This window comes from Peromyscus maniculatus, chromosome X, assembly GCF_049852395.1.
Source record: "Peromyscus maniculatus bairdii isolate BWxNUB_F1_BW_parent chromosome X, HU_Pman_BW_mat_3.1, whole genome shotgun sequence".
NCBI lineage: Eukaryota > Metazoa > Chordata > Mammalia > Rodentia > Cricetidae > Peromyscus > Peromyscus maniculatus.
Genome location: NC_134875.1, coordinates 79,753,881 through 79,769,062, shown reverse-complemented (window position 1 = coordinate 79,769,062; position 15,182 = coordinate 79,753,881). Strand labels below are relative to the sequence as shown.

At 42.4% G+C, this 15,182-nt stretch overlaps 1 protein-coding gene across 1 annotated transcript in view; it reads right to left on the bottom strand.

Moving 5' to 3' along the window:
* Magt1 (magnesium transporter 1) overlaps window positions 1-13,567 on the bottom strand; it is a 44,544-nt gene extending 30,977 nt beyond the window's left edge. The window contains exon 1 of the mRNA XM_006992605.4: window positions 13,278-13,567. Within this exon, the coding sequence (XP_006992667.1) occupies window positions 13,278-13,478 (201 nt within the window). The 5' untranslated portion in view covers window positions 13,479-13,567. The remainder of the gene's footprint in view (window positions 1-13,277) is intronic.
* Between the last annotated feature and the right edge of the window lie 1,615 nt (window positions 13,568-15,182).

The following is a 15,182-nucleotide window of genomic DNA, read 5'->3' as shown; positions in this document are numbered from 1 at the left end:
ACATTGTCTGCCTGGACAGTCACCCAAGGTTCCTCTGCAACATTGGGGCATCCATCTTCGGCCTACAGGCCTAGAATATTCTGACAATTTTGTATAAAGCAGGAAATTCTGAAGGACTGTCCTACCATGTCTTGGCAAGTTTGGTAGTCACCTTCTTTTGTGTCCTGCTTGTCCAGTTTGGACAGCATAATGTCAGCAGTCAAGGCAAGGGCAGTTTCTTGCCCAAATGGCTAGCTTTGCCACATTGAAAGCAAACTCCAGATGGAGGTTTATTGATGCCTATCATCCTTTTTTAAAGTAAACTGGTGCTTCCAGAAGCAGACGTGTCTCACTGTCATGAAAAGCCTTATGTTATTAAAATATTTTTTTTTTTTTTTTGGTTTTTTTGAGACAGGGTTTCTCTGTGTAGCTTTGCGACTTTCCTGGGACTCACTTGGTAGCCCAGGCTGGCCTCGAACTCACAGAGATCCGCCTGGCTCTGCCTCCCGAGTGCTGGGATTAAAGGCGTGCGCCACCAACGCCCAGCCTATTAAAATATTTTAAATGCCATGTTCTGTAGGTCTCTGGAGTGTTTGAAGACTATCTAACATACATCTCTGACCTTGAAAAAATAACTAACATAAGTTTGATTGTTATAGATGACTAACTACTAGCCTATGTTTATTATCCTAAATAGCTTTCAAGGACTAAAACTTTATATAACATTATTAAATAATATCTAAACAAGAATATATATATATATATATAGCATAACAAAAATAACCTTAAATCTGTATCAATATACAAAAATATCTTAAACAAAAGAAGCATATATGCAGTATGACAAAATAACCTTAAATTTGTATCAATATACAAAAACCCATACCAATGTAAAATACTTGAGACTAGTAGTTGCTTTTTTAGTTTGAAAGTAGATTCAAGCTGGGTGGTGGTGGTGGTCGTGGTGGTCGTGGTGGTGGTGGTGGTGGTGGTGGTGGTGGTGGTGGTGGTGGTGGTGGAGGAGGAGGTGGTGGTGGTGCAGGTGGTGGTGGTGCACGCCTTTAATCCCAGCACTTGGGAGGCATTTGCAGGCAGAAGTCTGTGAGTTCAAGGCCAGCCTGGTCTACAGAGTAAGTTCCAGGGCAGCCAGGACTGTTATACAGAGAAACCCTGTTTTGGAAACAAACAAACAAGTAGATTTAATAATTTACCTTTTTATCCTATTATTTCTATATGCCCTCCTTTTTTTTTCAGAACAAGATCATAGAATCTCATTTCCTTTGCTTAGTTTTCTCCCTGATCATGACCAATAACAACTTGGAATCAACCTCCCCCCTCAAAAGATGACAAACATCCATAATTCTCTGAATGAACAGAAACCACCCACCCCACCTTTTGAGAGTTTTGGTGCCACATTCTTAAAATTATTTCCTTCCATCTGTGGGTGATGGCATCTTTGGGAGACCCTGAGAAAACTGAAATAATGGTCAAGTCCTGGGAGAGCTAGTTGTTGTCCATTCTCCATGTGATGGGCAAGTGCAGGGCTTATCTGAAGTCCTAGCTGGAGTAAGTAGTCTATGAGGCTGGACCATCTTAATTAACTGCCTTGAAATTGTCCCAATCAGTTTGTAGTCCAAAGCTGATCTTTGGGTGGTGTCTGTCAGCTTAGTGGTATTATCATCATCCTGATGAAATCGTTGTGGTGCCCCATACTTTCGGAGACTTCAAGGGTCGCTGTCAGGAATGGTTCACTGAAGAAAATTTAAACATTTTAAATGTCATACGTAGCAGATTTCAGAGACGTTAAAGGACCACAATCTATTAAATACATCCAAGGTACATGAACTTATTTCCCAGTTACCTGCTTCAGACTCAAGCCTAAAATCATGTATAGGAAGCTAGATGAAGCCTTTAATTTCAGCTTCTTTTAATGTTTTATTATTCAATAATGCTCAAGAATCAAATATTAGGGAATAAACCTGACTGATTCATGGAGGGACGGAACAAAGATCACTTCACCCTCTTCTTTTTAGCCTCTCCTTACTCTCTGCTTCCTTCTATCTCATCTGACTTGGCTAGAAAACTCTATGGTCCACTCCATGGGTGGTCTCAGAGTGAAAACACAAACAAATCTCCCACAACGAAGCCACCTGAGAAAACCATTTGGCAATTTTTTAAAAAATAAGCAACTAGGGGATATGATACATTTTATATATATATATGTATATATATATATATATGATTGTCAAAGAATAAGTGATATTCTAAAAATAAATAAAAGCATAAACATATTAAACATATTAGCTCCTTTCATTTCTGACAACACTGGTTCACATTTTTATCATTTTAGTTTTAGTTTGAGACAGCTCACCACCAGCCCCCCAGTTTCTTTCTAAAACATAAAATACAATTATCTTCAAAATACTGCTTAAAGTGAGAGCAATTAAGTGTACCTTCTAAAAATAAATGAAGACAGATCACAACAGATGAAACAGTTTTAAACTTCTACATAAAATTACATGAACACAGCCCGGAATTTCACAATTGGATGTTAGAACAAGGGGTGGTAGTTCATACGTGCAGACTGCAGACGTACCTACTTGGAAGTATGAAGCAGAAGAGTTGCTTAAGCTAGAATTTCAAGGCCAGTGAGGTAACTTGGTGAGATTCAATCTCAAAAAAAAAAAAAAAAAAAAATTAAGCTGGGTGGCAGGGGAGCACGCCTTTAATCCCAGCACTGGGAGGCAGAGGCAGGCAGATCTCTGTCAGTTCAAGGCCAACCTGGTCTACAGAGCAAGCTCCAGGACAGGCACCAAAACTATATGGAGAAACCCGGTCTCGAAAAAAACAAAAAAACAAAAAGGCAAAATAAGCCGGGCAGTGATGGCTCATGCCTTTAATGCCAGCACTTGGGAGGCAGAGACCAGCCTGATCTACAGAACACGTTCCAGGCCAGCCCAGGGGCTACACAGAGAAACCTTGTCTCAAAAACCAAGAAAAAAGCAAACTATCTAATGTTTTTACTATATCTTTAAGTAAGCCTAGCTTGGTTTTATAGAGAAAATACTGTTTAGAATGTGTACATGTCAGGCAGCTAATTCCGTTAAAAATCCAGATTTCTAGATTTCATCTTCCAATAGACTTGGCTGAGTATGGAATTCTAACACAAACCCCAAATGACTCTTCAGATCAATGGTTCTCAACCTTCCTGATGCTGTGACCCTTTAATACAGTTTCTCATGTTGTGGTGACCCCCAATCACAAAATCATTTTCATTGCTACTTCATAACTGTAATTTTGATTCTGTTACGAATCATAATATAACTAGCTGATATGCAGGATATCTGATAATGTGACCACAAAGGGGTAGTGACCCACAGAGTCTGAACACTGAAGTTTGAGACCCACAGCCCTACATTCTCATTTTGTTTTGGTTTGGTGCAATAGGGTCTCATGTATCCCAGTCTGGCCTGGGACTAACTATGTAGCTGAGGCTGGCCTTGAACTGATGGTCCTCTGCCTCCATCTCTAAGGTGCTGAGATTACAGGTGGATACCACCATGCTCCACTTTTAATTTAAAAAATTACGTTCGAATTCTTATGAGTAGAGATAGTGTTATATAAATTTCCATGTATAACATAAAATTAAATAAACATTAAGTAGTTCAAATGAATAGGAAAATTACAACCACTTATAGGAAAGCACACCTTTATTTTCCCAGAATAGATGAAGCATGTGATAATCTAGAGAACTAAAATAAACAATTTTTTTTAAAAAAATCCATTCATTTTAAAAGAGATTCTTTTCTTTTCTTTTCTTTTTTTTTTTTTGGTTTCTCAAGACAGGGTTTCTCTGTGTAGTCCTGACTGTCTTGGAACTCGCTCTATAGACCAGGCTGGCCTAGAACTCACAGTGTCTCTGCCTCCTGGGTACTGGGATTAAAGAGTGTGCACCACACCCAGCCTAAAAAACAAGAGGCTTTTTACTTTTAATTATGTGTGGTGTGTGTGTGTGTGTGTGTGTGTGTGTGTGTGTGTGTGTGTGTGTGTGTCCAGAGTCCAGAACAAAGTATGGGATCCCCTGAAACTGGAGTCACAGGCAGTTATGAGCAGCCTGATGTAGATGCGAGGAGCAAAAGTCAAGTCATCTGAAATAGCAGGAAGCACTCAGCCACTAAGCCATCTCTCCAGCCTAGAAATAGAACACCTGAATAATTATTTTTATCTTTTTGAGATTTTTAAAAACGTGTCTGAACGAGTGTTTTGTCTGCATGTGTGCATGTGTGTTATGTGTGTGCCTCATACCCTCAGAGGTCAGAAAAGGACATCAAAAGAAGTTAGGAGCCACCGTGTGGGTGCTTGGAACCGAACCTGGGTCCTCTGCAAGAGTAAGTCATCTCTCCAGCCCAACATCTTTTGTTTTGTTTTGTTTTTCGAGACAGGGTTTCTCTGTGTAACAGCCCTGGCTGTCCTGGAACTCACTCTGTAGACCAGGCTGGCCTCTGAACTCACAGACTTCTTCCTGCCTCCCAAGTGCTGGGATTAAAGGCGTGCCCCACCACCGTCCCAGCTCTAGCCCCATATCTTAGTAATTCTTAGACACTTCTTTCATACTTTTGTCTTCTCTATGGATATTTTAAAAGGTTTATTTGTTTATATATTTTATTTATGAGTGCTTTGTCTGCATGTATACCAGCACACTAGAAGAGGGCATCAGATCCTATTATAAATTGTTGTGAGCCACCATGTTGGTGCTGGGAATTGAACTCAGAAGCTCTGGAAGAGCAGAGCAGCCAGTGCTCTTAACCACTGAGCCATCTCTCCAGCCCCCAGAGGTTTGTTTGTTTTTAAGACAAGATCTCACCATACAGCCTTCATTGTCCTGTAATTCCCTAAACACTGGGATTAAAGGCTTGTGTGAGCCACCACCACTCAGCTCTCTTGTTCAATTTAAATGGAAATGTTTTACTTCTATTTTCTTACTTCTGTTTTGAGACTTGGTCTCCCTTTGTGGCTCAATCTGGCAGTCAACCCATGTAGCCGTCATGGTTTAACGTTATGATCTTCTTGCCTTGGTCTCCCAAGTGTGTGCTAGGATTACAGACATCCGCTCTCAGAAAGCTAGCTTTCTCTCTTCCATTATGTAACCTTGAACTTTACTATGTAGACAAGGCTGGCCTTAAGCTTACAGAGATCCTAATGCTTCTGACTCTCCGTCCTGTTGTAACAAGTATGCACCACCACACCCAGACATATTTATCTCCACTAGTTCCAGCCAAGAAGTCTGAATCTTAACCAAGCCAGTGGTGGTGGTGCACGCCTTTAATCCCAGCATCTGAGGGGCAGAGGCAAGTGGATCTGTGTGAGTTCGAGGCCAGCCTGATCTACAGTGAGATCCAGGACAGCCAGAGCTGCACAGAGAAACCCTGTCTTGAAAAAAAAAAACCCAAAACCTTAAACACTATGAATTCTGTCACTACCATCTCCCAATGGTAATGGAATACAGAAATCTATTACCATTTAGAACTAAAACTAGCTCTGTCATTCAAATTATTTGAATTTCAGAAGCATCACCAGTCTGGATTTCTCTAAAACATCTCCCCCCCCCCACCTCTTTCTTCAAAATCTTGATTGTTTGTCTGTTCTCATCCATCAGGGCTTACTCATTAAAAACAAAACTCATTTTTAGCTCTCCTACTCATTTAACTGTTCTTCAGCAATACATTTATAACTCTGTCCTTCAATTAAAACTGAACAGATCTGGAAACATAATTGACAGATAATTACTGAAAGAGACAGACTGTGAGCAGGGAAGAGAGCATTTTTAATCCCTTTGCCATCTGCTCCATTCTCAGTTTACCTACTTCCTAAACACAGCTAAAATTCATCCCCATCTTTCTCTGATGCTTTTTCGGGGGAGGGGAGGACTGCCTCATTTTTGCAGAGCTACTGTTTTGTTTCTGTAATAGATACTGTCTACAGAACTACAGGATTTGCCTCTGTGGTATTTCTTTAAAAATTATTTGTCAAGTTTTATTTTATTTCATGGGTATGAGTGCTTTGTTTGCCTGGTACCCAAGGAGGTCAGAAGAGGGTGTCAGATCCCCTGGAACTGGAGTTACAGATGGTTGTGAGCCACCATGTGGGTGCTGGGAACCGAATCCAGGTCCTCTGAAAGAGGAACAAGTGCTCTTAAAAACTGAGGCAACCTTCCAGTCTAACATCTGTGATATTTCTATGTGTCAGTTTTCAAAACTACATTACAGAATCCTAAAGTTTTTCAAGTCATAGCCTGTCTCATTAAAGCTGCAGGTAATTCATGTTTGGGGGATGGTGGTGCATGCCTTTAACTGCAGCACTCAGGAGAGAGAGGCAGGAGGATCTCTGTGAGTTCGAGGCCAGCCTGGTCTACAAAGTAAGTTCCAGGACAGCCAGGGCAACACTAAAAAACCCTATCTTGAAAAAAAGAAAGAAAAACAAAATGAAAAAAAAAGCCCAAAATATTATAAAGGAATACACAGAGAAACCTTGTCTCAAAAAAACCACAAAAACACTCTGCCCCTGCCAAAAGATGCAGGTAACTCTTTGTGAAGTCACTTTATTTGAAAAACTAAGTCACAGAAAGATGAATTACAGAGTTGGAGGTGTAGCGTGGGGACAGAAGGTTTGCCTAACATGTGGAAAGGCTTGGCTGTGAGCCCTAGCACTGCAAAAGCAATTGAAAACCATCTATTCATGAGGAAAAGGAGCGCATATATTTTATAGTTCAAGTATTGCATTAGAAAATCCATGGAGAGCCAGGCGGTGGTGGTAGCGCACGCCTTTAATCCCAGTACTTGGGAGGCAGAGGCAGGCAGACGTCTGGGAGTTTGAGGCCAGCCTGGGCTACAGAGCGAGATCCAGGACGGGCATCAAAACTACACAGAGAAACCCTGTCTCAGAAAAAAAAAAGAAAGAGAGAGAGAGAGAGAGAGAGAGAGAGAGAGAGAGAGAGAGAGAGAAATAAGAGAAAGAAAGGAAGAAGGAAGGAAGGAAGGAAGGAAGGAAGGAAGGAAGGAAGGAAGGAAGGAAGGAAGGAAGAAAATCCATGGAGAATCTATGGACGGAGCTCATCTCATTTAATTTTCACAAAAGCCAAATAATGGTATTCTACCCACCCACACATCTGCTGATGATGAAAACAAGACTCAGCAACTTGCTACAGTTCAGTATGACTGGACTAAAGCAAATCCTCTTTACACTTTGACAAGATATTTTTGAGAACCAAGAAGCAGGATGACAGCCATTCAAACATTATCATGATCATTTTTATCATGGTTTGGTATTCTTATTGCATCTATCCCTTTTCATATTTTCTATCACTTTGCGTCTTGGTTAGGGTTTCTATTGCTTCAATAAAACATCAAGACCAAAAGCAAGCAGGGGGAGAAAAAGGTTTATTTCACTTCCACATTGTTGGTCATCATCAAAGGAAGTCAGCTCCTGACTCCAGGATCCTGCCCTGTTTGAATTCCTGTCCTGACTTCCTTTCATGATGAACTGTGATATGTAAGTGTAAGCAGAATCAACCTTTGCATCCCCAAGTTGCTTTGGTCATGGTGTTTTAACACAGCAATAGTAACCCTGACTAAAACATTGGGGACATATAGATCAGTTGGTAAGACATTTTACTGGCATTTGTAAAATACCTGACTTCAACCCTCAGTACTCCCTCAGCACTGGTGAGAGAGAAGGAGGCCAAGGTTGGCTATATAGTAAGTTCAAGATGAGCGCAGGCACAAGACTCTAAGTCAACACACAGAAAAGGGAGCAGAGACTCTCGGGTAAATAGGGGTATCGTGGTAGAGAAAATGATAAAGTTCCTCCAGCAAAGTCATACATATGGAGACATTTACACAAGTGTAGAAGATCAGGAAAGGCAGATCATTTAGTATACCTGATACAGAAAGAAGGCTTACGGCTGGGTGATGGTGGTGCACACCATTAATTCCAGCACTCGGGAGGCAGGTGGATCTCTGTGAGTTCAAGGCCAGCTTGGTCTACAGAGCAAGATCCAGAACAGTCAGCACTACGCAGAGAAACCCTGTCTCAAAAGACCAATAAAATAAAATAAAATAAAATAAAAAAATTAAAAAAAAAACAGAAGAAAAAGAAAAAAAAAAAGAAAGAAGGCTTAAGGACTAGAGTTCAGAGCCTAGCACCCAAGTCAGACAGCCCACAAATGCCTGTAACCCCATCTCCAAGGGAAACTGACCCCATTTTCCGGCATCTTAAAGCACTCCTACACACATGTACACATTCACTCACACAAATATACACACAAAAATAAAATAAAAAATTTAAAACAAGGTCTTGACTGAGGATGTAGCTCAGTTGGTGGTACTCAGTAAAGAGCACTTGCTCTTCTTGCAGAGACACAGTTTCGGTTTCCAGCATCCACATGGTAGCTCACAACTGCCCATAACTCTAGGGTCAGATCTGACACCCTCTTTCAGCCTCTATGGGCACTGAATGTACGTCACATGTGCGTATGTGCAGGAAGAACACTTATATGCATAAAGATTTCTTTTTAGTTATGTGTATTTCTGTGTTATAGATATGTGTATGAAAGCTGGGGTGCATGCTTTTCTCTATATAGGTATGTGCATGTGAGTTAGGTATGGGCATTTGAGTTCAGGTGCCCACAGAGGCCAGAGGAGCCAGATTCCCTGGAGCTGGAGTTACAGATGGTTGTAAGCTGCCTGACATGCGTGCTAGGGAATTGAACTCGGGTCCTCTGCAGAAGCACTACACACCACTGAGCTACCTCTCCAGCCCCCAAAATAAAGAAAAAAAAAATAAACTTGTCTGTTGCCTGGGTTGTGGTGGCACACACCTCTCGTCCAAGCACTTGGGAGGCAGTGGCAGGCGACCTCTGTGAGTTTCAGGCCAGCCTGGTCTATAGAGAGAGTTCCAGAACAGCCAGGGGTACACAGAGAAACTCTGTCTCGAAGAACCAAAAAACAAACAAGCCTGTCAGCCTAATCTACAGAGCAAGTTCTAGGACATCCAGGGCTACACAGAGAAACCCTGCCTCAAAAGAAAAAAAAAATTCCTGGGTTGATAGAAGGCTGGTTGAAGCAGAAGACAGGGGCTATAAAGGCCATCATTATACTCTGCAAAGTAGGTTAAGAAGTTTTCAGGTGTTTCGCGTTAGCATTTGTGGATAGGCAAGCTCTGTACACTGAGCTATGGCACTAGCCTGGAACACTGACTTCTGTTAACAGTATTTATTACTCTGTTGCATAGTGGTCCATAGACACAGTAGCAAAAGTTATTAAAAATATACAGTGAATACTGCTATATTATCTCCATACTAACTTTTTTTCTGTATCTTGGTTAGATTTCTGACATAAAGACTCTTGGAAAACATTTTTCTTAATTAAAAAAAAAACAGAGTTGCAATTCCCCCAATATTTCTTTGTTGTTGGACTTATTTCCTGTTTATGATAATTTCCTTTTTTAAAAAAAATATTTATTATTTTTTATTATGTATACAGTGTTCTGCTTGCATGTATGCCCGCAGGAAGAAGGAACCAGACCTCATTACAGATGGTTGTGAGCCATCATGTGGTTGCTGGGAATTGAACTCAGGACCTCTGGAAGAGTAACCAGTGCTCTTAATCGCTGAGCCATCTCTCCAGCCCGATAATTTCCTTTGATATACATAAAAAAGGATGGGTTACAGGTCAGCCAGATAAATAGTTAATGAAATTTATTTCCAAAGTCTGAACAGTGAGCATGAATAAAAGGGAGTTAGAATCAGATTATTTAAAAAAATTTTATTGAGGTAAAATTTGCATAACACAAAATCCACATTAATCATTTAAAAATACATAATTTAGTATATTCCTTTAAAAAGTAAGCAATTTTCTGTTTTTTAAAGATTTGTGTTTTGTATACATGTATACATGTGCCTATGTACATGTCTAGTGCCCTCTCAAGTCAGAAGAGGGCATCAAGTCCTCAGGATCTGGTGTTAATGACTGTGAGCCACCATGTGGACTGAACCCGGGTCCTCTGCAAGACCAACACATGCCCTAACTGCTGCGCCATCTCTCTAGCTGCCCCCACACTGCCCAAGAAATCTACTTTGTAAAAGGCATTTCTGGTTTTAGTTCAATAAAAAATTCATACACATAACTTCACTGATGGAAATTCTAGGTTTACAAACCCTTCACCTTCTCTGCTGGGCTCGGGAGCACACTCCTATAATCCCAGCACGTAAGGAGAAAGCAGGAGGGGCAGGAGTTCAAGGTGATCCTCAGGCTGGCCTGGGCTACTTTCAGGAGATCCTGTCTCAAAACAACAACAAGCAACAACAAAGAACCCACACCTTTTATTTTAAAAGATTAAGTGGGGCCAGAGAGATGGCTCATTGGTATAGGTGCTTGTCACTAAGCCTCATGACCTGAGTTTAATCCCTGGGTGCCATATTGTAGGAGAGAACCTACCTGCAGTTTATCTTTTGGCTTCCACATGGGTGCAGTGGCACTTGACACGCCCCACATCCAAACAAACAAATAAACAAAATTTAAGGAACCAGAGAGATAACTCAGCTCTTCCAGAGGACTCTTAATTGCCATCACCCACATCAATGAGCTAACAGTCTGTAACTTCAGCTCCAAGTAAGTCAATGTATTCTTCCGGCTTCCACTGGCGCCTACACAAAAGTGGCATGTGTATGCACATATGCGCATGCACACATGCACACATGCAAGTGCATCTTAAGAGATGGTTTAGCGGGGGCTGGAGAGATGGCTCAGGGATAAAGAGCAATGGCTGCTTTTCCAGAGGACCAGGGTTCAATTCCCAGCACCCACATGGCAGCTCACAACTGACTGTAACTCCAGTTCCAGGGGATCTGACATCTTTACATCAGTGCACATAAAATAAATTTAAAAAAAAAAAGAGAGATGGTTTAGCCAGTTCAGAGCACTTGTTGTTTTTGTAGAGGGCCAGGTTATGTTCCTAGCACCCACATAGTGGCTCAAGACCATTTGTAACTCCAGTTCCAAGGGATCTGATGCTCTCTTCTCACCTCCAAATGAACCAGGTAAGCATTCATATACCTATTTTTTTTTAATTAAAAATAAAAATAAATCTTTTAAAAGACTGTCACCAGGGATAGTAGCAGACACCTCTAATTCTAGCAATGGGGAGTCAAGGCAGGAGGACCTAAGGCTCAAGGCCAGTCTAGGCTACACAGCAAAACCTTACTTTGTGATTCTGGCACTCCAGAGGAATTCAAGGCCAGCTTGGAGTATGTACCAAAAACTTGTTTCAAGAGAAAGTTAAGCCATTACTGTGGACATTCAAACAATACCAATACATAGGGCAAAATGTGAAAGCATTTTCCTTACCAACACCACTCAATGCCCAGAGACAGCAGCTATTAAGAGACTGTCATGGTCTAACACCGTTTGCCCCATACATATACAAACACTTACAAATACAGCTTAAAAACAGGACTTCGAGGGTACAAAATTACGTGTTGCTTTGCATATTGTTTTCTACAAAGAATGGCCTGGGCTGGGCGGTGGTGTCGCACACCTTTAATGCCAGCACATGGGAGGCAGAGGCAGGTGGATCTCTATGAGTTCGAGTTGAGGTCAGCCTGGTCTATGGAGTTCCAGGACAGCCAGGACTACACAAAGAAACACTGTCTTGAATACCACACCACACACACACACACACACACACACACACCCCACTGCTGCCCAACAAAAAAGAATGGATTGGGATTCTCCAAAAAAGTCACACCAGGGGCTAGAGAGAGAAGTCATGTTAAGAGCTCTTGATGCTTTTGCACAGCACCCAGGATTGGTTCCTAGCTCCCACATGTCAGGTCACAACTGTCTTCAACTGTAGTTCCAGGGGATTCCACACCCTCTTTGGGCCTCCATGGAGGTGGTGAGCATGCATCCATGAAGCAAACACTCAAAAACATAAAAAAGCCCTATCAATTTCTTGGCCTAGCATAAAGGCTGCTCACTAGATCACATCTTTGATAATTGCATTTTTTACTTTCCTCCTTTTCTTCCCTAATTCAATGTTTTCATTTGCTAGTTTTTCAATTTTGTTTTTTCAAATGGGGTCTCATGTGTCTCTGACTAGTCTCCAACTCACTTGGATGACCCTGAATTCCTGTTCCTCTTTCACTATGATGTTTTGAACACAGGCATGGCCACCATGCCAGGCTTAGCTTAGTTTTTAGCCTTATGAAATAATTCAAATACTCAGATAGATACAGAAATTAGTTTATTTACTGATTTAACAGCTGTCATGTTTATCAGGCATTTCAAAAATGTACACATACTTTTGTGTACTAAAGAAAAATGCAGACTGCATAGGAAATAGCATTGGAATGAAGGGCTTTAGTGTACTTCAACTATAGTAGTTAACTGTGTAAAACTTGGGTTGGTTTTCCATACCTATAAAATTAGAGGGTATAAACAATTGTTACTAATTATTAGTAGCCTTTTAAAGTTCTAAAGTATATGGTTCTAAGTCACAAACATTCAAAAACACAGTGCTAAGATCCATCTGTTCGGACTGCTAAACATAAAGCTAAAAGAAAAATAGCTGGGTATCTCGGCTCACATTTGTAATCCCCACACCTGGAAGGCAAATGCAGGATTTTCATGAGTTCAAGTCCAGCATGGGCTACAGTGGGAGAATGCTTCAAAGGAAACAGAACAAAAAATAAAAAGAAAAGAATATTGTATGTTTCCCACATCTCAAAGTCTGTCTGTTCCACAAAGGGGTGGCGTGGGGTGTCTTAGTTTGGTCATTCGTGTCCGTCAAGCACACAGAACACAGCGGATCACGCTGATAAACGGCACGGAACTGGCATCATCTCACATCTACTTCTCCCACTCCTGGGTTGATAAGACAAGACAGCTCTTACACACGTCCGAGGGAGCTACATGGTCGACAACAGAAGCTTTCATTATACCCTCTGGGTAGCAGATCGGGCTCCTCAGCCCGACACCCAAATCGGCCCGATCTCCAGAAGTGTCACAACTTGTACCTGCCCATTCCCCAGCTGCTGAAAGCCAGTTAGTCACCAACTTCAGCCTGCTTTTGGATTCGAAACCCCACCACACAAGAAGTTACAGCTCCCGCTTTTGTGAAGCCAACTTCCTCCCAAAGGCGGAATCCAAGTCACGCCCAGCACAGATCCCGGGGAAGGAGTGAGCTGACCCTCTCTAGCCCCAAGCCGAGAAAGTCCCCGCAGCTGGCAGGAGCCGCCTCACCTCCTTCTTTCTTTGGGCAGAGGCCGAGGGAACTCTGGAAACGAGCAGCAGTGCCACCGCCGCGGCCGCACACACACACCACAGCCACCTCGGCGAGGCCATGTTCGCTCGTCTCCCTGGACGGCCGGGTGAAACTTTCTTCCAGCAAGGTTCGAGGGTGGGGCGTGAGAACGGGCGAATCGAACCCTTGCCGCTCCCCATTGGCCCGGCTCGGCCCTGCAGGGCGACCCCTCACATCACGTCACGCACCGCAGACGCCCGCTAAAAATCAGTTCGCTTCCGATTGGTTCCAGGGAGCCAATAGGGAAAGGATAATCTGGAGGTTTCTTATTGGTCTGCTAAAAAGGCTGCACCGCCCCTTTCGTGGTGCGTAAAGACGTCGCCGTTAGCGACTATCAACGCGCATGCGCAGCTGTGAAAGGCTGCGCTTTTGTTGGGGGAGGGAGGAGGGGAGGCGTTGTACAAAATGATTTGTACGTTTAAAAATGGAATCGTCTTCCAGAAAGCGTTCGTTAAGAATTGTTTGAAATTCGAGCTCGTCTCAGTAACGCAAGCCTCTAATCCAACCATTTGGTTTGGAATGTGAAGGCAAGAGCACCAAGAGTTCAATGTCATCTTTGGCTACATTGCCAGGGTTCCAGGTCAGCCTGAGCAATGTAAGATTGTCTCAAAAAAAAAAAAAAAAAAGAGCCCTTGTCGTTTCTCACAACCAAAATCTCAGCATTTGGGAGGTGGAAATGGAGGCAGGAGGATTAGGAGTTCAAGAAATTAAACAAACCTTCAGAGTTCCAGTCTAGCCTGGGCTACAAGAGATCTTACATCAAAAAAGCGATTTTTTTTGAAACCTACTGATTTAGTATAATATTCTGGAAGAGGGGTTGGAGAAATGTCTCAACAGTTAAGAATATTTAACTCTTCTTGCAGAGGATGCTCCCAGCATCCACATAGCAGCTAACAACCGACCAAGATTCCAGTTCCAGGGGATCTGATGCCTTATTCTGATATCCGCAGGGACCTGGTACACATACATCCATGCAGCCAAAACATTCATATACACACAGTAATTTGTTTGTTTTGTTTTGTTTTTTTGAGACAGGGTTTCTCTGTATAACAGCCCTGGCTGTTCTGGATCTCGCTTTGTAGACCAGGCTGCCCTTGGAAATCATAGATCTGTCTGCCTCTGCCTCCTGGGATGAAAGGCGTGTGCCACCACCGCTGGGCTTTCTTTGTTTTTTCGGTGCGTACTGCTCTTGCAGATGGCTCGAGTTCTGTTCCCATTACCCATGTTGAGGTGCTCACAATTGCCTGCAACTCCGGCTCTTGGGCCCAGGATTTCATGGCCTCCTCAGACATCTGTTCTCAGTGTACATACTGAAACAGACACAAACATATATGATTTAAAAGAATAAAAAACTTAAAAATATTCTAGCTAGGCATGGTGGCGCATGCCTTTAATCCCAGCACTCAGGAGGCAGAGGCAGGCGGATCTGTGAATTCAAGGCTAACCTGGCCTACAGAGTGAGTTCCAGAACAGCCAGTCAGGGCTAGATATGGAAACCTGTTGCAACTATTGCAAGTTCCTCCCCTGTTGCCACCAGCAGCCCAAGTCCCCACCTAAACATTCCAGCTTTTGACCATACTTGGACACAAACCCAGCTTGTGACTGACATAAGAAAAACAAAAGAGTCTAGGGAGATGACACATCATCACCTACAGGCTATATAATTCCCTTGCTTCTCCCGACTCATCTCTGGGACTGGAGATCCCACCCAAGAATAGCTTTGCTAAAATAAACCGGTTCTACGTTTTCAATTTGGCTTGATCTGACTTACTAAGTTGGCCGAGAACCCTACTATCAGGGAACAGAAAACCTATTAGTACCCACTCACGTGAGTGATAGGAGCT